Below are 22,877 nucleotides of genomic sequence, written 5' to 3'. Positions count from 1 at the left end.
CTGGCTTGGCAAATCAATAATCTTGAGATGGGAAGGTGATCCTGGATGTCCAAGGTGACCCTGATGCATCACAATGTCTAGTCTGAGGGATGTTTGTGTATGTCTTTGGTGGTCTGCCAGTACTCCAAAGATGCCCACTTGCTAATCCCTGGAACCAGCAGTTATAATAACATGGAAAGGGGGGCTTGCAGGTATGATTAAGCTAAGCATCCTGGGAGGGGGATATAATCCTAGGTTACCTGGGTGGTCCAATATGAATACAAATGTTATAAGAGGAAGGCATGAATGTATCAGGAGATGGTCAGTAACCTAAGTGAGAAAAGATAAGCAGGGATCATTTGGGCAGATAGAAGTAGGTAGATAAAGAGACAGAGGCAGAGAAAAGGGATTGGAGAGGAAATAGAGATTTGAAGGTGAAATGCTGCTGCCTCTGACGATGGAGGATAAGGCAGTGGTGGGGGTGTGGACACTTTATGGGAACTGGATTAACACCAGAGGAAAGTCTTACTAAGGCCTTGACTTTGACATTGGAACACTCCACCTTGGGCTTCTTGCCTATAGAAATATCAATTAATAAATATTTGTTGTTATTGTTATTTTGCAAAAAGACTATGGTGGGTTTTTTTCCAGCATCAGTAAAACTGTCAGTGTCCCAGGTTATGCCATGCCTATCTGTTATCAGTGTACCTCTCTGGATGTGTGTGATGATCTGTCATCTGTGCATAGGTGATGAGCCAGAGGATAGTGTGCCTGATCTATTGGTGGTGTAGGTCCCAGACTTTGTGCCCTGAGCCATTTTATGGGTGCTATATGGCATATGACAGACGTTCCCTTGTCTGGTATTTTGCATACATGTCCTAGCACATTAGTTTTCTAACCCTTGAGGTGTGTATTCCAGAATGTAAGAATTCTGACATCCTTGTGGTTTTGTGGGGATGTTTTATTTTGCTTAAGTCCTCGATCTGTTTCTGTGTTCATGTTCCAGAATAGGAAGCTCCTTATCCCTGTGCCACGTTGTAAACTTCAGCATTATCCTAGGGTCCTTGAAAGAGAGAGGCAGAGCACCAGGGTGACATCAAATGCAAAGGAGGGGAAAGATGGGAGAAAAATCTAAAGATGAAAATGATATGTTGCTGTCTTTGAAGATAGACAGAGGGGCCAAAGCCAAGGAATATAATCCTCTATACCAAGAAGGCCAGGAAAAAAAACTGCCCTTGGGCCTCTGGCAGAAACAGAGCCCTGATGATACTTGGACTTTTGTTCATTCATGCTGGCTTTGGACTGTCAGAAGGTACGGTAATTCATGTTGTTTTGTGACTCTTAGGATTAGGTCTTCTTATTGCAGCAATAGGAAATGAATACGCTGTCCTAGGTTGCAGTGTCTCTACATGATTACTAGTGGACATCTGAGGGTGTGAACTCAGTGATGTGTTTGTGTTTCCAGTGGTGAAGCTCTGCTCTTTGGGTGTGTACATGATGAACCAGAGTGAAAGGTTTCTGAATGTTTGGTGGCTGTCTGACAATTTGTGATCTCTAATCCTATTATGTAATGCTTCTAAGCTGAGTTGAGTTATATGTGTTTGGGGGTAATATTACAGCAGATGTGTTATTTGAAATTTGGAGACTATGTCCAATTTGTTTAGTCTCATTTAGGGGGCACTATTCCTGCCTTTCTTTCTCTCTCTCTGTTTCTTTTCCTTTGTTCCTCCCTCCCTCCCTTTCCTTCCTTCCTTCCTTTCTTCCTTCCTTCCTTCCTTCCTTCCTTCTTTCAGTTTTTGTCTAGACAAGATTTCTCTGTGTAGTTTTGGAGCCTGTCCTGGAACTCGCTCTGTAGACCAGGCTGGCCTCGAACTCACAGAGATCCTCTTGCCTCTGCCTCCCAAGTGTGGGGATTAAAGGTGTGCACCACCACCTCCTGGCTAAGGGATACTGTTTCTTTTTATTTGTTTTTTCCAGACAGGGTTTCTCTGTATTGTTTTGGAGCCAGCCTGGAACTCACTCTGTAGACCAGGCTGGCCTCAAACTCACAGGATCCTCCTGCCTCTGCCTCCTGAGTCCTGGGATCAAAGGTGTGCACTTCCAATGCCCAGCTTGGGGCCACTATTTCTAATGACGCATACCTTGACATACCTGGTTGCACGTGTACCAGGATGTTAGCTGTCGGACCCATTCAAACTTGTGCTGGGATTAACGACGTGTACCACCACTCTCTGGCCCCTTGGAGGTGTTCATATGACTGTTATTTGTTGAATGAATCCCTGGATGTGAACTTTTTTGATCTGCTTATTTTGCATCTCACACACACACACACACACACACACACACACACACACACACACACACACACACGCAAGTGCCCTAGCCTAGCACCAGTTTGGTCTGTGAGTTCTTTAGGGTTTGGAGTGTATCTCTAAGTACATGTGATCTGTTAACTCATATGTCTGTATCACACATATGCAGGTGGATGTGTTCAGGCTGTGGAGTCATTAGGTCTTCCTGATTTGTTTACTTTGATTTGAAGAGTTTCAGATCATTCTGAGACTGGGAGTACATCTTAGAATGCAAGATCTTTGTTTTGTTCTTAAAGATTTGTTTTATGGGGTACTGGCTACTCTTCTAGAGGACCCCGGTTGCCAGCACCCACATGGCAGCTCACAACCATCTGTAACTTCAGTTCCAGGAGATCTGACCCCTTCTTCTGACCTCTGTGGGAAGTGCATGTATGTGGTACACAGACATTAACATACAGGCAAACACTGATACACATCAAATAACAAAACTAAATTCAAATACTTCTGTGAGTCTTGCCTGCATGTCCACAGGTGCTGGAAGAGACCAAAAGAAGACGTAGAATCTGGAAGTGGAGTTACAGGTGACTGTGAGCTGCCATGTCAGGGCATGTCAGGCTGGGAACTGAACTAAAGTCCTCTGTTACGAGCAGCATATGCGACTGGGTGGTGGTGGCACACACCTTTAATCTCAGCACCTGGCAGAGGCAGGTGGATCTCAGTGAGTTCAAGGCCAGCTTCTCCAGAGCGAGTTCCAGGACAGCCAAGACTGTTTCATAGAGAAACCCTGTTTTGAAAAACCAAAAGGAGAAAAAAAAGAAAAAGGAAAACAAGGAGCAGCATGTGCTCTTAACCCACTGAGCCATTTCTCCAGCTACTCTCATCTTCTCATGGCTGCACGTTAGATCTCCCAGCTACATCTATTTCTGGATCTTTTTCTTGCATGTGAGGTCTGTGGCTTGATTATGGATATTTACTGCAGGATTTGAAATCTCTGGTTTGTAGGTATCCATCTCAGGTTGCAAGGACTTTTGTTTTTTGTTTTTGTTTTTATTTGCTAGGTTTCTGGGTGTATATCCTGCCTATAAGATTTCAACCTGTTTGTCTTTCCATGTTGTAAGATTTGAGGGCACTGGTCTCTCTTGTTTTGAAACTCTCTTTTCTCCGAGTTCCTAGTCAGAATTATAGTGAATGTCTGATCTTTGTGTGAATTTGTCTAGGGGATTAGGTCTGTTCAGTTGTGTTATATACCCTTTTTTTTGTTTTGTTTTGTTTTTTTGTTTGTTTGAGACAGGCTTTCTCTGTGGCTTTGGAGGCTGTCCTGGAACTAGCTCTTGTAGACCAGTCTGGTCTTGAACTCACAGAGATCTTCCTGCCTCTGCCTCCTGAGTGCTGGGATCAAAGGTGTGAGCCACCAACGTCCAGCTTATGTGCCTGTTTTAAGGACCTGACTTGCTTATGGATTTATGTCTAATCGTGTGTGTGTGTGTGTGTGTGTGTGTGTGTGTGTGTGTGTGTGTGTGTGTGTAGAGAGAGAGAGAGAGAGAGAGAGAGAGAGAGAGACAGACAGACAGACAGACAGACAGACAGACAGACAGACAGACAGACACTTGGAGGATTGATGTTGATGTGCTTGGGGGTAAATTTCCTGGGCTCTGGCATTCCTGATGTCTTTCTTCATGCTATCCTAACCGTGTCAGTTAGCATAGCTGCAGGTTCCAGAGATTGGATCCAGGGTGATCCATGCATCTGTCTTAGAGTCCTCCTTGTTACCTAGCTTCTCTGGAGCAGTGCATTGTAGCCTGGCTATCCTTTGCTTTACATCTAATATGCACTTATGAGTGGGTATACATCATTTTTGTCTTTCTGTATGACTCCCAGAGACATACATACACAAACAGCTCACAGACATCTCAGGAAACAATGAACTTCCCAGTCAGACACTTCCTACTCACACACATACAAAAAGAGCACACAGAAACACACTCGGACATATACCAAAACATCCTTAGAGTTGTCAATCACTTGGAACTAAACTCACATAGCCCCTGCAGAAGAACAGAGACATAATGAGTAGCACGCACAATCCCTGGAACATGCAGCTCTGCTAACTGACATGGTAAGGGGGCTTTGTAGATATGGTTAAGTATCCTGAGGGGAAAATCCTAGAATATCTGGGTGGTCCAACATAATCCGAAGTGTCACTATATGAGGGAAGCATGAAAGCAAGGATCAGAGAAGTCACATAGTGATGAAAGCAGAACAAGAGAAGGTAACATGTCAGAGAGCTAGAGACAGAAATAAATGGGTACGGAGAGATGGAGACAAGAGGAGGGTGCTAAAGGAGAGAAGTTAGTGGATGATGAAATGTGGCTGTCTTCAAAGGTGGAGGAGGAAGGAGCAGTAAGGCACAGAACATGGGCCTCCTCCTGGGGTGGAATGTTCAAGTTGACTTGAAAAAGCGAAATTACAGTTTTTCATACCTATATCCACACAAGACCATTTGATGTATTTGGTTTTCAAACTTATTTTTGATGGATGAGACTGGGTCTTGCTATGTTGCCAAGTCTGGCCTCAAATTCCTGAGCTCAAGTAATCTCACTGCCTACACTTTAATTTCAATCATACTTACTAAAACTTGTCCGTCTTCTGAAGAAATATAAATTTGTGTTGTTTTACAACAAAAAAAGTGATGGTTTGTTTCTGCATACACACCATTCTAGGTTAAGGTATGTCTGTCTGACTCCTGGTACATATCCCTGGTTGGGAGCTCCATGATATGCATGTGTCTGATGATGGCAATCTCTCACCTCTAGGTTGGAATATGAAGTGATAAATGAACTCTCCGACCTCCCAATACAGAATATTGGGTCTAGGAATTGTTTCTCGTATTCCTGGCCCCAGATGTCTCTAACAAATAAAAAAAATGTAGAAACATCAGATACTTCATATACCAGGTAATCACTAACACTCTGGAACATAAACCAACAAGTGTATCAGAGACTTGAAAGTCTGTGACTGCATTTCAGAGTTAAAAGACTCTATTCTCTCACTTTTTTTGTTGTTTTTTTTCGAGACAGGGTTTCTCTGTATTGTTTTGGAGCCTATCCTGGAACTCACTCGGTAGACCAGGCTGGTCTCGAACTCACAGTGATCCGCCTGTCTCTGCCTTCCGAGTGCTAGGATTAAAGGCATGCACCACCATGTGTCACAGGGGGTGAGATCCGATCCCTAAGTAGTTTGTTAGTGTTATGTCTAGCTGTGAAGCCTCAAATGGTGTATGTTACCATTTGAAGTTATCTGAATTATTTGATGATCTATATCCAGTATGGTCTCTGAATTATATTTTGAAGTCTGTGTCCTAAGTCTTGGGATTTCTGAATCCCAGGTCATTTTGAGGGTAATAATCTGCAATACATGGATGAGTTTCACTGAGCTATTGGGATGGCTACACTTAAATTGAGGTCTCTTAAGCTGTTTGATCACCAGTGTCCTGGATATGTGGCCCAAGTTTGTTGGTTCCAGAGCCACTGACCATTCAGGATATGTTGCCAGGTGTACCATCTATGTCTTTTGGGTGGCCTCAGTCCCATAGTGTGATATACTTGACCTATTAGGGATTTTTGAGCTTCTATGGGTAAGTAGGCAGCAAACGGTGTGTTTTCTAGGCTGTTTGCAGTTTTATATTTAACAAGTAAAATGTACTAATTCTGTGGTAGTCTCTGGGGTGGGTTTGACTGGTTTATCTCTCAGCTACTTAAAAACCTCTTTAAGTGAGATACTACATTTTCATATGAGGATTCTTTGTATTTGTGCTTTGTAATCTAGGGCATTCCTTAGAAGCTTTGGTTTGGTTGGCTTGGTTTTCCAAGGCAGGGTTTCTCCGTGCCAACAGCCCTGGCTGTCCTAGAACTTGCTTTGTAGACCAGGCAGGCTTCAAACTTAGAAATTTACCTGCCTCTGCCACCCTAGTGTTGGGACTAACATGTGCTACCGCCCCCAACCCCACCCCCCTTGAAATTTTGCACCAATATCCCAGTGAACAAACCTTTTGTGATTATATGGATTATGTCTTGATTTTTTTTTTCTGGGCAGTTTTAGGATCTGTTTCTGGCACTTGATTTCTTTGTACTGTTCTCCATTTACCGTGTTAAACCTCGTACATGCTTTACTTCATGTCCCAGAGTGTAAGCTTACAACTCCCTGTAACCCTTACTGTTGGGTTGTTTCCAAGTAAAACACTTCCTTCTATTGGGGGAGTCTTGGTCCCAGAATATGGAATCTATGGAGATCAGTTTCTAGGGATTGAGGTTCCTGAGCAGTTTGAAACTCTTTCCCAAGTCTCTGGAGTGTTTAAGGATCTGTGTCCTGGGATTATAGTTTGTCAACTCATATTTTCACATTGTATGCATGCCATGTCAGGGTCCACTGCCCATGGGTTTAAGTTTTGGGAGTTTGTGCCCCCTATCAAGACAGATACCTTAGCTGCTATGCTGGCTTATGTGACTGTGAAGGCTTCTGAAATCTAGGTTGTCAAGTCCTTGATATGTATATACACTTTCTCACAGAAGACAGAAATTCTGTTTGAGGACTAAATCCAGGCAGTTAGGGTCTTGGAGTTGTTAGGGAATCAGACAGCAACAAAGCTTATACACTGTCCAGGTGTAAGAGCTATGGTGCCTATATATCTGGACGTGAGTATCATACAGTAGATATGAGGCTATTTGAGATTGTCACCTATGTAACAGACGATTTGATCAAAACCAAAAAGCACTGATAACATTCAGCTTGAAGAATGATAAAAAGAAGCATGTGAGGCAGGTGTTTAGCATATATAGATGCTCAATAAATATTTGCAGAAAATGGTTCTCTGGGACATATTTTCTTTTCAAATGTATCAGGTAGGCTTTAAGTTGAAAACTTTAGAACAGTAAGGGCACAGCTTGAATTTTAGCACATTTATCTCCATTGCATTTACTTCCTCAGCTAGTTATTTCTGTTTGTAGCAACTAATAGTGATGAATTGATTTAGTCAGGGCTGCACTGCTTGCTCTTACATGCATTTTAAAAGTGGAAGTATGCAGCAAGTTTACTTTAGACCACTTTGTAGGGACCCCAAACAGGAAGTTCACAGTTAGACGCTTTAACCTTCTAGACTGCGTTATAGGGCAGCCATTGCTCCTAGCTTGATATTTCCTAGTTATCAAGACCTCAATCCCTCATATCTCAGCTTATTGACTCAACAAGGCAATTTATTGATGCGCACTCCAGGCTGGGGAGGGCTAAAGGGTATACAAGAGAACCAGATTCAGTCCATGCCTGAAGGTCAGCCTGGGGAGTGTGGGCAGGATACACAGACAGACACACACACAGATCTGGTAGCGGGGTGCAGTCTCACACAGGGGCACTCTGGGCACAGGAAGATGGGGAAAGCTTCCTGAAGGAAATGGGGAGAGCAGGGGGCAGGCAAGGTGGCCATCAGAATCTTTGCCTTTTGTACATTTCTAGGCAGTTAACTTTTGAGATGTGGACCCAGGTGAATACTTGAAGCTGGCAAGTAAAGGGGGTGTGGCTCTCATTTCATCATATTATTATTACCTCCCCAACCATTTTTGGCCTAGACATTACATTCTGCCATACGGGCCTTTTCCTGGGCTCCACCTCTGTGGTTTTCAAGGCTTCCCTGAGACAATCCATATGAACCAGGTGCTCTACCCTGTGCCAGGCACCTCATCAGCTTCTAGCCAATGCACATTGTCTTAAGTGCTATCTACTATATCTTGGTTTCAGCTTCTAGTAGTTCCAGTGGTATTGTATGCCAAGGCAGGGTTTTCAGCACATCTAGAACTCTACTCCCTGATGGTAAAACTTCATCTTAACACTCCCGTGCAGCTTTCAGAAAGGTATTCACCCCACCCCTAGTCTGGTAGCACTTAGGCAACTACTTTTCAGACCTACAACTCTGAGCCCCTATGGGTCTTAAGGTCAATACTACCCAGCATCAAAAGCATGATGAGAAGATGCAGCCTTATCCACTGGCCCTAGAGACCCCCTTTTCTTTTATGAGTACAAAGGCTCTGTGGTTGCGAATCCAGCTTGATGTTAGGCTGGTATCTCTGAGCTCTGATGTTTGTCTGGTCGGGGATTGCCTCCTCATACTGTTAGAGCAGTGAAGAGGCCTGCAACAGGTCACATAGGCTCCAAGCAGACGCAGATGCAATTAAAAAATCTTATCTGGGTATACACCTAAATGCTCAGCATGAGGAAAGCTGAGACAGGGGGATTAGGAGTCCAACACCAGCCTGAACTATGAACTATATAGAGCTACAGAGTGCTGTCCAAAAAAAAAAAAAAAAACCCTTTCTGTTCTGGGGCTGAGTTGCTCACCCTTTGGACCTCCATGAGTGAATCCCAACTCCAGGGAACCCTGGTATGAAACATATACTTCTGAAAATGGGGCTGGGAGTTGTAAGTGCAATGCCTGATGGGCCTGGGATAGGGGAAAGGAACAGAGAACGGGCACCCAGAGTCAGTCGTCACCACAGCCCTGACCTGGAGCAGGTGGGGAACAGGTTGGGGCAGATGAGGACAAGTGGAGGCAGACAAGGCTCTGATGGTCATTCTTGACAAGAGGGCAGCAGTAGAGAAGAAGGTGGCTTCAGGCCCCTTCAGTTAGTGTGGTCTCAAACTTCTCAGGGCTAGAAGAGGTATTTTCGGCAAGCTGTTGTCCCACATTTGCATTCAATACGGACCCGTTTCTTGGGGGAGCCAGGGAGCCCAGCCAGGCCAAAGTTGGAGTCCATTCTGGTACTTTCCATGTCCACGGGGTCCACTGTGAAGTCACAGTTGGGGAGGGAGGGAGGGGAATTTGTTAGAAGGCCTGCATGAAGCGTCTAGCTACTACCCCTTATACCAGAAGACCCAGGGAATTTGGGGTTAGGAGCAGGTCTGAGATTGGGAGTTAAGAAAGATCTTTGGGACAGTATTTTGGGATTAGTACTGGAGCACACACTAGAGGAGTTGTTTAGGCCTGGGGTTGAGGGGTGTTTGGGGAGGCAGGTGGCTGACAAGGAACAGGAGAGTTATGTCAGGCAGGGTTCAGGAGTGGAGGGCAACCTGGGCACCCAAAAGGCACCTGAACTCTCTTTGCTCATTCTCTGCCAAGTGTCTCAGAGATGACTGGCTTATCAAGAAGAGGACTGGCTGGAGAGCACAAGGGTATTCAGAGGTTCAGAACAAGGAAGGTGAAAGAGTATTTAGAGTCATGAGGGACAGGGGCAGTTCATTCAAGATGGAACTAAGGTTTGCCTTAACTCTCCTACAAGTCTTGCAAGAAGGTGGAATAAGTCTATCCAAGTTAGAGTTCAGGGGGTAGAAATATGGGAACCCACAAGCCTTGGGCAGGGTCAGGTAGGAGGCTGGGAGTTAGGAAGAACATCTTAAAACTCCAGCAAAAGAGCCAGGCTGCCTTTAATCCCAGCACTTGGGAGGCAGAGGCAGGTGGATCTCTGTGAGTTTGAGGACAGTCTGGTCTGTAGAGCAAGTTCCAAGACAGGCTTCAAAGCTACACAGAGAAACCCTGCCGTGGGTGTGTGTGTGGAGGGGACAGTCCAACAAAAGAATTTCCCTTCGTCCACTGAATGACCCATGTGCCTTGGGGTGGGGCCCTCATATCCCCTGTCACAATGTACCCCTGCCCCTGGGGCCCTTGCCACCCCCACCTTGCATGTTGTAATCAAAGGTGAGCTCCTCGCCTGCCCAGATGGTTCTTGTGGCAAAGAAAGCGATGCGGGGTAGTCGCTCATCAAGGTTGTCTATGAATACGTTGTACACCTGCAGGTTGGGATCACACTGGGCAAGAAAGAACAATGGGAAGGTGAGGAGGGGCCCTGACCTGCCCCTCCCAACCCCCTGCCCGCCTGCTGGAGGCACCCACACTATGGTTAACAAAATGAGAGATGTTGCCATAATAGGCGGCATCCACGGTATATACGTCTTCCACGTAGTCCAGGTCAAAGAGGTAGGTGGCACCCTGGCGGTCGTAGATCTGGCCCCGCCGCTCTGCCTCCTCTGAGGTAATAATCTGGGAAAGGGGGGTAAGATGGTCATGAAGATTCAGGAAAGCCAGCCCCAACTTGCCCCTGACCTGGTCCCTGGGAAGGGAACAGTGAGCAGGGAGGTCTGCCAATCCTCAGAGGTCTACCCACCTCCCACCCCTTCTCCAACCTCTGAAAGGTAGGAGGTATCCTGCGGTGGGGGGGCTGCTAGGTCAGTTAGAGGGAAAGGAAGAGAGGACCTCCACTTTCTGTTCCCAGTGAGATGTCCCAGAACCTCATCTGTATACTTGGGGCAGAACAAGATGGGACAGAGACACAGACACACAGATGGAAAGACCCAGAATACAGGCAAGAAAGTGAGAGCCAGGGTTCAAGGAGACAAGGAGAAACTGACTAACCCTGGGGCAGGACAGAAGAGACATAGGACAAGGTAACAACAAGGGAGTGAGAACCAGTGTAGCCCATGCAGATGGCAAGGACATGGAGGACATGGGAAATTAAGGGGCCCTGGACAGTGGGGACAAGGGCTTGAATGGATGGAAAAGGGACTCAGACAAAAGAGAGTCAGAGACAAAAAACACAAACTCTTAGTATGAAAGATTCGGGTCACAGAAAGAAGATCAAGGCCCTCAGACAAAATCCAAGGCCTTCAGAGAAAATCTTCAGAGCCTGAGAGAAGACCAGAAAGAAGCTGAGGACAAAACCTCATGATAAAATGACAGAGATAAAGAGAATATAAGAGAAAGCCCTAACACTGAACTCTGGTGCCAACACCTGAGGCTGGAAACAGTAGGCACCTCCTCCAACATTTCCTCCCCAGTAGCCCCCATCCTAGTAAACATGAAAGTGCTTTACCATCCCAATTCTGATCTGCTCTTGCCTCTCAAGTGCTGTTGGTGAAATTTTTTTTTACCTTGCCCTCACTTGACTGACAGTCCTCTCCTTGGGACCCACATCCACTCCTCCCCTGGTACTCCCAACTATATATAGAGTCTAGCAATCCCCAAGTGCTGCTTTTTCTGGGTGTCTTACTGTACCAAAGAATGCCATCATCTCAACCCAGGGTACCCTTACTTCTGGCTTTCCTCCATCTGCCTACTCTAAGTGCCCAAACAGAGCACACCCATAACAGATACCTGCTAAGTGCTATTTTTTCCTTCTGTTCTTAGATCCAAGAGACAGTCTTCTAGGTAGTCCCACACTCCCTATCTTCTTCCTTCCCTCTCTTCCTAAAAGACACTGTCCACCTCCTTGATGACACTGGACAGACCTTCCTGGCCCCTTATGCAGCTTAGTGGCCATGCTCCTTTTGTGTTTCAAATCTACCCCCTTCTAGGCATGACTACAGCAAGGAAGGCCACATTAGTGTCTTGTTTGCTGCCTGCCTCTTCTGACATCATCTATGTCCTGTGCCAAGTCCTGATCAACAGTTGCCTCTATAAAACCTAGATTTAGCTCAAAACCACACTTCATATAACCCCCTACTCTAGCTATTCCTGAAGGACCTGACTTCCCCATCTGCAATTTTCTTCTTCATTCATTCAGTGGTCTTTTTTTTGATGGTATAAAATTCAGAACCTTGCATACACTAAGCTACATTCTACCACTGTAATATACACCCTCAGCCCACCAGGTTATTTTTCAGGGTGGTCAGTCTGGTTGGGGAAACTAAGAATCCAGGCCTAGCCCTGACCCTCAGGGGCCACATATGCAACAAAGATGGAATCAGATATTGTTCAGGAAACTCAGGTGGTGGTGTATGTGTGTGTATATGGGGATATGTAAGGGATATGGCCTTAGACTGGAGCTAGCTAAACTTGCTTAGTGCATCGGGGTGGGGTGCAGTGTTAGCACAGGTCTTTAATCCCAGTACTTGGGAGGCAGAGTTAAGTAGATCTCTAAGGCTGAGGTCAGCCTGATCTACAGACTGAGTAGCCAGGGCTACAGAGAAACTCTCTCTCAATAAACAAAAACACAACCCAAATGCCCATAACTCAAGCTCAAAGGAACCACTACCCTCTCCTTCTGGACTACATGAACATCTGTGCATGAGCACGCGTGCACACCCACACACACACACAGACAGACACTTAAATTTTAAAAAATGAGATTCAACTGGTCAGTGATGGCGCACGTCTCTAATCCCAGCACTCAGGAGGCAGAGACAGGCAGATCTCTGAGCTCAAGGCCAGCCTGGTCTACAGAATGAGTTCCAGGACAGCCAAGGATTTTACACAGAGAAACCCTGTCTCAGGAAAAAAAAAGAGATCCTCTAAAGTAGGCTCCAGATCGTAACAGGGCATCACAACCCATAAGCAGTGAGGCTTCTCTTCTGAAGGCTATAGCAACAGATATTCACTTAAAGCAAAGTATGCTGAGGTAGGCCTTCTAGCTCCCTGACAACCTTATGGTATCAGCATGTGACCACTTGAAACCTCTGGCTTTCCAGACCCTCAGACACCAGCCATCTCATTAAAGGCTGGGAAGTAAGGGCAGTCATTCTAACTCACCAGCATACTTGCTCTTCTCTGAGCCACCTTTCTAATTGGAGTCTTTCAAACCAGAAGGAATGCCCACATCCTCCCCCACTCCATCTTCTGTCTGTTCTGCTCCTACTTGCTGCCCCAGTCTCACCAAGATGAGTCATACCCTCCAGGCCTAAACGGTCCTCTCTTCTTCCCCTCCCTTTCTCTCGGTGATGTCCCACCCTGAAAACTCACCCCTCTTCTCTAGTAGCTCTCCAGACTGTCAGGGAAAAGACAGCCTAGGAGTTGGCAGCTTAAAAAGCTCCTGATGTGAATGAGAAATAGGAAACTTGAGTCAGTGGCTACTCAGCCCCTCCCCCCAAACGTTATCTCTCTCTGCCTGTGTTTTTTTTTTTCAGGGAAAAAAAGCAAGTAGGACTGCCAAAGCACCAGGTTTAAATAGGCACTTCCTACCTACTTCACTCTACTAGCTTTGTAACCTGACCTAAGTTCTTGCATGACACCTCTGGGCATCTATTTTCTCACCTATACAATGGGAACATCAGCAGCAAAGTCTCAACTTAGGGGCTATTGTAAAAACACAAGTTCAGCCTGGTCTACAAAGCTACACAGAGAAACCCTGTCTCGAAAAACCAAACCAAAAAAAAAAAAAAAACCATTAAGTGCACATGTGTGAAAAAATGTTTTGTGTAGTTTTGCAATGACAGGTTGAGTACTATTTATTACCTTATTGAAATCTAAGGTTCACCCTTTCTTTATGTGTCCATTACTACCATTCAGCCAATTAAAATTCACCTCCATTCCAGAGATGGTAAAATACAGAGAATGCATGTATTCTCTGCCTGATGAGGGTAGAAATAATCTATGGAAACATGAAAACCTGGAACAAGGAAAGGTCCAAAGAAGGAGGAACTATTGTTACAAACCGTCAGTGGCCTGAAAGATGGGCATCCAAGATTGAGAATGATACTTTGAATTAATTACATAGCACCTTACAGGTTAGGATGTGGCTCAGTGGCAAAATACTACCTAGCATAAGGGAGGCCCTGCATGCTATGGGGGGGTTGGTTACAATAACACCTCAGGAGCATCTAGACTGTCCCATAATTAAGTAAACTAGTATTTCTGTGATTAAATATATCAATATTCACCTCCAGAACAAAGACAATACATCAAGTTATTAAGAACAAAATAACACCCTTCAGTTTTTGAGCAATTTGGATTGTCTGAGTTTTGGACTAAAGCACTAACAAGTACTGTTGAAGTGCTTCTTCCAAGTGCTTCACACAGAGGAACTACCTAAATCCTTTCCTCTTTTTCCAGATTAGGAAACCAAGAGAGACATGAAGTGACTGCTGCTGAGCAGTAGGGCTGGGATCAATCTGGGTCAGGCTGGCAGGCAGCCTCCAAGCTCTACTGTACTCCTACCGGCTCTACTGTACTTACTGCCTTGAAGTGTTTGAGAGTACTAGAGGGATCCTCAGGTCTGAGGATACTAGAAGGCCTGGATCTAAGCAGGTAGACCACGGCAAGACAGAAGTCAAGAAACAATATGGAGAGAATGGATGAAAGAGGGCAAGGTAAGGAAGAGGTGAGAGGACTCCTGGAAGGAGCAAGGGCACTACACCCAAGAGACTGAGCCTTCTATGCGGTGTAGGTGCTGCTTCCTAGAAGATCCTGTGTATATAGAGGGCTTTTCCTCTACCTTGAGCAATACAATTATACTGACTGGATTCCTGTTTGGGATCTTCTAGAAAGATGCCTATATTCCAAACTATCCAAATCACTCTGGGGTGAAGACACTTCTGGAGTATGGAGAGCTCAAGCTTCCTCCAGGTCTTAAGAGTGGAAGCTCACAGAGTAGTGGTGGTGTACACCTTTAATCCCAGCACTCGGGAGGCAGAGGCAGGCTAGGTTGAGGCCAGCCAGAGATACACAGAGAAACCCTGTCTCAAAAAATCAAAAGAGAAAAAAGAGCAAAAGCCTCTCCTCGTCATCAGCATTGCTGCTACAAGTGGACACCCTCAGATGTGCCCTCTGGCCAGCTACTGTTACTTTCCAAACAGTACCTGATAAATACACATTTAGACAGTCAAGATCCAGGGAAGCTAAATCTATCAAGCAGTGAGATTTGTCTACACACAGAATTTGCTGCGCAATGGTGGCACACGCCTTTAATCCCAGCACTCGGGAGGCAGAGGCAGGTGGATCTCTGTGAGTTTAAGGACAGCCTGGTCTATAGAGTGAGTTCCAGGACAGCTAAAGCTATACAGAGAAACCCTGTCTCAAAAGAAAGAAGCTGACCAACACTAAATGTCTGCCATGTCTTACTTTAAGATGTGTTACTTTATGCTAGTTGCTCACCCAGACCCTTTTAAAGCACAAAATTAAAGCACACCCCCCCCAAACCTCCCTGACACAGAGGTAAGACTAATGAGTCATTTCCAGCCAATAGATGATTACTTCCAGGCCTGAATCATTAGTACCTCCCTCTCCAGTCCCTACTACAAAATGTTGACGATCTGACAGTGACCTGAAGGCCCTAAGATACAAGACAGGCACAAAAGGGGAATAAAATTCTAGGGGGTGGGAGTCAGTATTTGAACAAGATAGCCACCAAAACACCCATACTAGAGTGTTCACAAGCCAGGCAAACCTCGTAGACAAGGCATGGTGACACATGTTCGTAATCCTAGCACTGGGAGGGAGAAGTAGGATGATTGTGACCTCAAAGACAACCTGTGCTATAGAGGGAGACTCTGCCTCAAAACAATGTAGACCAACTCCTAATGCATTAAGCCACAAAGATCTGGGGATTATTGATTTTAAAAAAGCTAGCCTGCGGGCTGGACCGATAGCCTCCAAAACAATAAACCAAAAAAAAAAAAAAAAAGCTAGCCTGCATCATGTGCCATCCAGCTTTTCCCCAGGGTAACCTAAAAGTCTAGTTCAGTGGTTCTCAACCATTGTACGGCAGCTAACTTTTAATAGCATTCCTCATGCTGTGGTGACCCCTACCCATAAAATTATTTTCACTGCTACTTTAAGTGTCATCCTGCCAAACCTTCATCCAAGATGAGCCTACATGCTAATTTAGATTTACTGTTTGTGATACAATGACCCTTACCACAAAATGAAAGAACTTGCCTTTTCAGGTGATGCAACCCTATGCCCAGACCACATACATAGCTTTGGAAAGGTTTGTTGCCTGAAGCTCGGGTCCCACTTTCTTTACTGTATGCCCTTATAAAGTCAATTGTGGTGAGCGAGAAGTACTTCAGTGTTCTTTTAACTAGCAGCACGGTCCTGCTGATGTGTCAGGTAAAAGCGCTGATCCCTGCTAAGATGTCCCTATAACACTCAGACCAACAGCTTAGGCTTTCCTCACAAGGAAAACAGAGTTTAGGAACATGGTTTAGGCACAAACACTACAAACACATAGTGGGAAAAGCTGCACATATACCCAGACCCATCTCCTCACCTCTCCCACATACTCCATAACAAAGCTATTTTTGCGGATCTTTTCCAGCGTGCGGACACCCCAGCCTCGCCCATCATTAGTACGGAAGATGCAGAGGTCGTAGCGGATGCCTTTCTGGACTACACGGTTAGGGCAGTCATAGCCACAGCAACATCGGGAGTTACACTCATAGATGGGCTGACCAGCTTTCAGTCGCACTTGGCCTTGGTCATTGTAGGCAAACTTGTGCAGGGATGCTCCAGGGCAACAGCCTCCAGTGGGTGCCAACAGACAGTCCTGGCACTCACAGCCAACAGCCACCTGGTTGAGGGTGATGCCCTCACCAACACGGTACTCATTGATGTAGACAAAGGACCGTGGAGGGCCATCCAGGTCTACCTCATTCTCCACAGTGATGCGTCCTAGGTGACTGCGCTTGGCATTGAGCTCTTGCTCCCAGCGCTGCAGTGCCCGCCTCTGCTTGGCCTTCTGCACCAGGTAGTTAGCTAAGTTTGGGTCCAGATGCCTGGGTGGCTTTGACCGGCGGTGTCGCCGGAGAAGCTCTCTTTCTAAGTCCTTGTGGAACTGCTTGAGAATACGCACGCATTTGAGATTCTGCCGTGGTTCCCAGGTGTTCTCTGAGTCGGGATATCCACGCCACTTAACCAGGTAGTACTCTTGCTCCTGTTAAGAGGACAGGGACAGGAGGGTACCATAAATGTGAGACCCTTGTAGCAATGGAGATCATTCACCCCACCACACTCTAGAATGGTTTCATGCAGTGCCTCTGGAGTAAGAATTACTAAATTCAACTTACACTCACCCTCTTATCTATTGAAATTCGACTTTTCAACCCCCAAGACCACTTCCTCCTCTATATTCCAATGATCTGTAGTTATTCTTGGTTCCTCTTACTCACACTCCTCACTAACGGCATTCAGAATCTGAGCCCTTCACTGCATCAAACATTGCCACTGCAGCCATTCAGCCCTCTGGTAGGTGCCTTTACTGATCCCCCTGCTTCTACCCTTGTTCTTTCAGTTTTCTGCAGTGCCAGGGGAGGGGGACCTTTAATTGCTGGGAATCAGCCGTAGGACAGAGTTTAACATGGCCATCTGTAGCTTCCTGGCTATGTTGCCTTAGGCAAATAAACTATGCCATGTCTGTTACCTCATCTGTAAAGAAGAAAATACAAGTGGGGAGAGGATTATATACATCAGGAAACTGAGGCTGAGTCTGGGGCCAGTCTTTACAACATAGCAAAACCCTGTCTAAAACTAAAGAAAACGAGGAAAGAAGAAACAGTTAATATTTTTTTTCTAGCACTCACTGTGCAGCAAGTATTTTCCTGAGCAACTGACACACCCTAGAACTAATCCTGGCAACTCCAGTTCTCCCCAATTTACAAACACATAAACTGAAGGCTACATTTCAGCTAAGCATGTTGCTTTCTGGCAGTTAACAGTTACCACTTCGGCCGGGCGTTGGTGGCGCACGCCTTTAATCCCAGCACTTGGGAGGCAGAGGCAGGCGGATCTCTGTGAGTTCGAGGCCAGCCTGGTCTACAGAGCAAGTTCCAGGACAGACTCCAAAGCCACAGAGAAACCCTGTCTCGAAAAACCAAAAAAAAAAAAAAAAACAGTTACCACTTCGTCCTGCATTAACAGAGTTTCAAAAGTTCCTAGTGTGCATAAGTAAGTAAGTATTGCCGTCTTTACTTTCACTCCAAGGTTCAGAATCTCAATCTCTGTATTCCGGCAAGTACAAGTGGAAAAGACATTCATTTGAGGAGTCATTCTACCTATTGTTCTGAGAAAGTCACTTGATTTCCTTGCCTGTAAAATGGAAATAAGCAGCCTCCAAAACAATACAGAGAAACCCTGTCTTGTAAAACCAAAAAAAAATGGAAATAAGACAGTCAATTCATCCCATTTTAGCCAGGTGAAAATCCTCTTTGTAAAGAGATGTGGGGGTTGGGTGGAGAAGAGGGTCCCCTGCCAGGGCAGTCTCACATATCCCCACCAGACTTACACGGATCTTCTTATAATCACACAGGTACTCGACTTCAAAGTCATAAAGATTCTTCTTAGAAACACCAAGGGCAGGACAAGAAAGCTTGGCCAGTCGGCACAGATCCTGAAGCTGATTCCAGGATGATTTGCAACATACTCTGCAGCCTGGAATGAGAAGGCCTAGGAGTCACAAAAAATTTAATCCACAGGCCTTAACCAATGCTAAGACCCTCTGAACAGGAACATGCCAGTTCCTTGAAGCCTTATGCTCAATGCCCAGGGCAACTCCTGGAGAGCCTGCCTACCATGCAGTCACCCCACCCTTCTTTCCCTAACATGGAAGAGTCCAGTTCTCCTATGAGAGAGGACACATTCAATCTTCTACTCCAAATCCTGCCCCCTAACCCTGGAGCTTGTGGCTTGGACGGTTGTAAAGTGATCTAGAGACTCCCAGAAGACCTAAAACTGCCTGCAAACTTGCCTTAAATTCAAAACCTAATCACCCCTCTTCCCACTTTGCAAAAGAAAAGACAACAGCTTCCTAGCTCTGTAGGGTGCAGTGTCTAAAGGTGTGAGGGGGGGTAGGATGAAATCCCCAGGGCACCAAACAGAGGTGTTAACTGTGAAGCCTGGTCTTCAATCACTTAGCTAAAACTCCTGGGCCACATCCATTTTGGAATTCAAAAATTTGAGGATTTAAAAAAATGTAATCTTAGGCACTGCAGTAGTGGCGTGTACATCTTTAATCCCACCATTCGGGAGGCAGAGGCAGGTGGATCTCTGAGTTTGAGGCCAGCCTGGTCTACAGAGCGAGTTCCAGGACAGCCTCCAAAACAATACAGAGAAACTCTGTCTCAGAAAACCAAAAAAAAAATTAATTTTAGACACATTCACAGCAAGGTCTGGGGCATCAAACCATCCATAATCAAACACAATAATAGCAAACACATCTACAGAAAAGCCTGAATTTTCTACATTAAATATCCTCACTGAGGGCTGGAGAAATGGCTCAGCCGTTAAAGGCTAGGCTCACAACCAAAAATATCCTCACTGAATAATCCCACTTTGAAGATCTCCTTTTGTACCAGCTGGTGGTGCTGCCAGCACTCAGAAGGCAGAGAAAAGCAGATCTCTTGAGTTCGAAGTCAGCCTGGTCTACAGAGCAAGTTCTAGGACAGCCAAACCCACACAAAAAAAAAAAAACCTGTGGTGGGTCATGCCTTTAGTTCCAGTACTCCAGAGGCAGAGGCAGGCAGATCTCTGTAGGTTCGAGACCAGCCTGGTCTACAGAGCGAGTTCCAGGTCAGGCTCCAAAGCTACACAGAGAAACCCTGTCTCGAAAAAACAAAAAAAGTACACATGCAACACATGCACATACAATAGTAATAAATTATAAAGCATCGGCCGGGTGGTGGCGGTGGCGCACGCCTTTAGTCCCAGCCCTTGGGAGGCAGAGGCAGGTGGATCTCTGTGACTTGGAGGCCAGCCTGGTCTACTACAAGAGCTAGTTCCAGGACAGGCTTCAAAAGCCACTGAGAAACCCTGTCTCGAATCCCTTAACCCCTCCCCCAAAAGAGAGAAAACCTGTCTTGAACAAACAAGATTTCTTTTTGCCGTGATTAGTGACAAGTTTAAGAAAAACACTTCTATTTTCAGGGCTTTTTGGATTTTTGAAATTATAAAGATTGTGGGAAGGTGTTAAATTCAGTCGGGTGTAGTAGTTAATGCCTTTAGAACCAGCAGTTGATAGGCAGGGGTTCGAGGCCAGCCTGATCAACACAGTGAGACCCTATCTCGGAAAAACAAAAAAGATGGAATAGTACTGAGCGCTTCCTTGACTTAGGACTATTTCATACACCCAAGGTCTATTTTTCTAGAGCGCATTATCACTTGCTGTCTCATCCCGTATCTCCGTGAAAAGTACAACTCAATCCAAAGGGCTCTGCGCTCAATTCAGGAACATGTAAACAGTACATATGGTAAGTCAGTGACACGACGGTCTCCAAAACTGTTCAAGACAAATGGACTTAAAATATACAGTTTTCCTTCAAAGAATCCATTATGTGCTTTCAAAGCCGTTTTAAAAAAAAAATCACATGTCACAAAACACCTGATGCTAACTGCATGCTGTCGCTATCCAATGCCGTCTTTTGAAAATGCTGAATATTTCCTGCCCCATTATACAACTCAACCCTAAAACAATCCTAATGGAATAAAGACAATAGGTCGTTCACATAAAAACAGACACTTTAAAATCACTGCGTGTGCACCCATCCTTTAGCCAAGGCCCAGCGAAACTAAGCCTTCTCCTCCGAGGCCTTTGCGTTCCCAAAGCCTTTAACCTGCTTTTGTGAAAACCCTCGGAAGTGGCCCCCGATAAAATTCCCAGCATCTGGCTGCGCACTACGCACAGCTGTACTCGGAGCTGCGGCTCACACTTGTGGAATCTATTCTCACGGCTCTACTCGCTGCCGAGGAGCCCGCCCAACCCGCAGTCACCCCTCTTTTCCTGCACATGGAGGAGTCCAGCCCTCCTATCACCGAGGCCCCCACTCCCTCTTCTGAGGAGGATCTTCTCCCCTGAACCTTGCCCCCTCACGCCGATATCCTTCCCCACCTAGAGTCGCCGGTTCCCCCATTTTGAGAAGAGGGTCCGTTCCCCTTCTGCCTCCCCTTCCGGCGTCTCCCGTGGAAAGCGAAAGGGTAATGGTCACCGGGAGCCGCTTTTCCCGCGTGTGGTCGCAACCTTCTCCTCAGGACTCTCTCGCGCGCGCGCAGGAGCGCGCCGGCCGTCAGCGCGCCACCGAGAACCCCTGCGCGCAGCCTGCGCAGCCCCGCGCCCCCCGCGGCCGAAGCACGCGCCCCCTCCCCTCAGCCCCGCCCAGCCCGCGCGCCGGCCCGCGCTCTTCAGCCCCATCTTTTCCGCGCCGGCCCTCTGGCTCCAGGCTCCATGGCTCCGGACGCCTAGCCCGGAGCCCTCGACACCTTCCCTCCATTCTATCCGATCGGCCCGGTAGCCTGCGCCTCAGCCATCACAGCTTCACCTTTTAAATTTTCCGCCATCTTTCTGCACAGCTAACGACATTCGGGCCTAGCAGGCCTCGCGAGAAGAGAGCGCGCGCGGGCGTGGTCGGGGACGCGCAGCCTATTGGTCGTCGGTCGCCGCCTACAGCCCGCGCAGACCAATCGGTGAGCCGTGACCGGAGCCCTCCCGTCACCAGGAGCTGTCTCGAAGCCTGGTGCTCGCTGCTCTTTCCCAGAGTGCGTCTGGGCAATAGAAGTGGTTGAAGTTGCTCCAGGCCCTGCCCCGTCCGTCACATTGCTAGCCAATCACATCGTCAGCCATTCATAAAGGGACTGTTTTGTCAGACTCCAATTATGTCCGTCATTATATGTTAACCTCAAGCAGGCATTCGCTTCCAGGATGGACCTAGCGCTATAGATAGGTGCTCAGTCCGTCACCTGATTCAAAAAAATAAGAAGTCGGTCGCCGCAGTCAGACGGCCATTCAGATCACTTGCCGCCTCGTTCGCGCTGTGCATTAGTCAATAGTAGCCTCCATCTGTGCCCGCCCCCCCCAGCCCTCTGAGTCCACCGAAGTACAGCTTATGTGCTGTTAGACAGCCTACCATTTCCCCAAACAGGCCCCGTCACATTGTCAGCCAGTCAGCCTTTTGCTCCATGTGCAGTCGACATGGCACCAGCTGAGATTACCCCCCGAAGGAAACTACAATGTCCACCTATGTCCTCAGGTAGCCTGGGATTAGGTCAGGACAAATCATTGTCAGCTCCCAAAAGCTCTCTCAGCCACGTGATTACTCCCCATTTACACAGTGGTTGGTCAGTGGCCACGGCACCTAGCTAGACCCTCACAATAGGAAGGGGTGTGATGAAACCTTGGGGTCACCTGTCAGTGGATCCCCTGGTTTAAAGGAAAAACTTCATGTGTGAGAACTGGCTGCTAAAGGCAGAAGGTGCTGAGAGATCAAAGAAACAACTGGGCGTGGAGCTGGGGAGATGGACGGCTCAGGAAAGCGTCTGCCGTGTAAGCAGATGGGCTTGAATTCAGAGCTTCAGCACCCATGTTAAAGGCAGAGGCAGCAACAGTCCGTAACTGTAGTGCTGAGGGACAGAGACAGGAGACAGGCCTCCGTTTGCTGTTGTGCGTATACACACATACCCCAAATAAACCTAATAAAAAATTAAAAATAAATCCGGGCGGTGGTGACGCACGCCTTTAATCCCAGCACTCGGGAGGCAGAGGCAGGCTGATCTCTGTGAGTTCGAGGCCAGGCTGGACCGATAGCCTCCAAAACAATACAGAGAAACCCTGTCTCATAAAAACCCAAAAAAAAATTAAAAATAAGAGCCAGGCGGTGGTGGCACATGCCTTTAATCCCAGCGCTCGGGAGGCAGAGGCAGGTGGATCTCTGTGAGTTCGAGACCAGCCTGGACTACCAAGTGAGTTCCAGGACAGCCTCCAAAGCCACAGAAAAACCCTGTCTCGAAAAAACCAAAAAAAAAAAAAAAAAGAGCCAGGCGGTGGTGGCACATGCCTTTAATCCCAGCACTCG

The 22,877-nt window shown here is 46.6% G+C and overlaps 1 protein-coding gene and 1 long non-coding RNA gene across 3 annotated transcripts; one reads left to right on the top strand and one right to left on the bottom strand.

Moving 5' to 3' along the window:
• The first annotated feature begins 3,828 nt into the window (after positions 1-3,828).
• Positions 3,829-16,096, top strand: LOC121135264. Its single transcript, XR_005872458.1, has 2 exons — positions 3,829-5,245; positions 14,155-16,096. It is a non-coding gene; the product is annotated as an uncharacterized LOC121135264 (long non-coding RNA).
• Positions 7,523-21,490, bottom strand: Suv39h1 (suppressor of variegation 3-9 homolog 1). 2 transcript variants are annotated; one of them, XM_005085125.4, is made up of 6 exons: positions 21,348-21,490; positions 18,323-18,468; positions 16,313-16,975; positions 10,225-10,371; positions 10,010-10,139; positions 7,523-9,120 (listed from the first exon to the last, which is right to left on the bottom strand). In XM_005085125.4, the coding sequence occupies exons 1-6, from the start codon at positions 21,364-21,366 to the stop codon at positions 8,987-8,989; spliced, it is 1,239 nt and encodes a 412-aa protein (XP_005085182.1). In that variant the 5' UTR covers positions 21,367-21,490; the 3' UTR covers positions 7,523-8,986. The 2 variants fall into 2 exon arrangements, with proteins under 2 accessions (XP_005085182.1, XP_012979927.1); XM_013124473.3 differs by lacking the exon at positions 21,348-21,490 and adding an exon at positions 20,921-21,084.
• Positions 21,491-22,877: the final 1,387 nt, after the last annotated feature.

The sequence above is a fragment of the Mesocricetus auratus genome, unplaced genomic scaffold (genome assembly GCF_017639785.1).
Source record: "Mesocricetus auratus isolate SY011 unplaced genomic scaffold, BCM_Maur_2.0 Super-Scaffold_100033, whole genome shotgun sequence".
Taxonomy (NCBI): Eukaryota; Metazoa; Chordata; class Mammalia; order Rodentia; family Cricetidae; genus Mesocricetus; species Mesocricetus auratus.
This window is presented reverse-complemented; position numbering and strand designations above follow the sequence as displayed.

Coding starts and splice junctions, on each gene's coding strand:
- Suv39h1 (XM_013124473.3), bottom strand. CDS start 20,942: ATGGGGGAACCGGCGACTCTAG. Junction 10,140..10,224: donor CTCATTTTGTTAACCATAGT/GTGGGTGCCTCC, acceptor TTTCTTGCCCAG/TGTGATCCCAACCTGCAGGT. Junction 9,121..10,009: donor CTTTGATTACAACATGCAAG/GTGGGGGTGGCA, acceptor GTGACTTCACAG/TGGACCCCGTGGACATGGAA.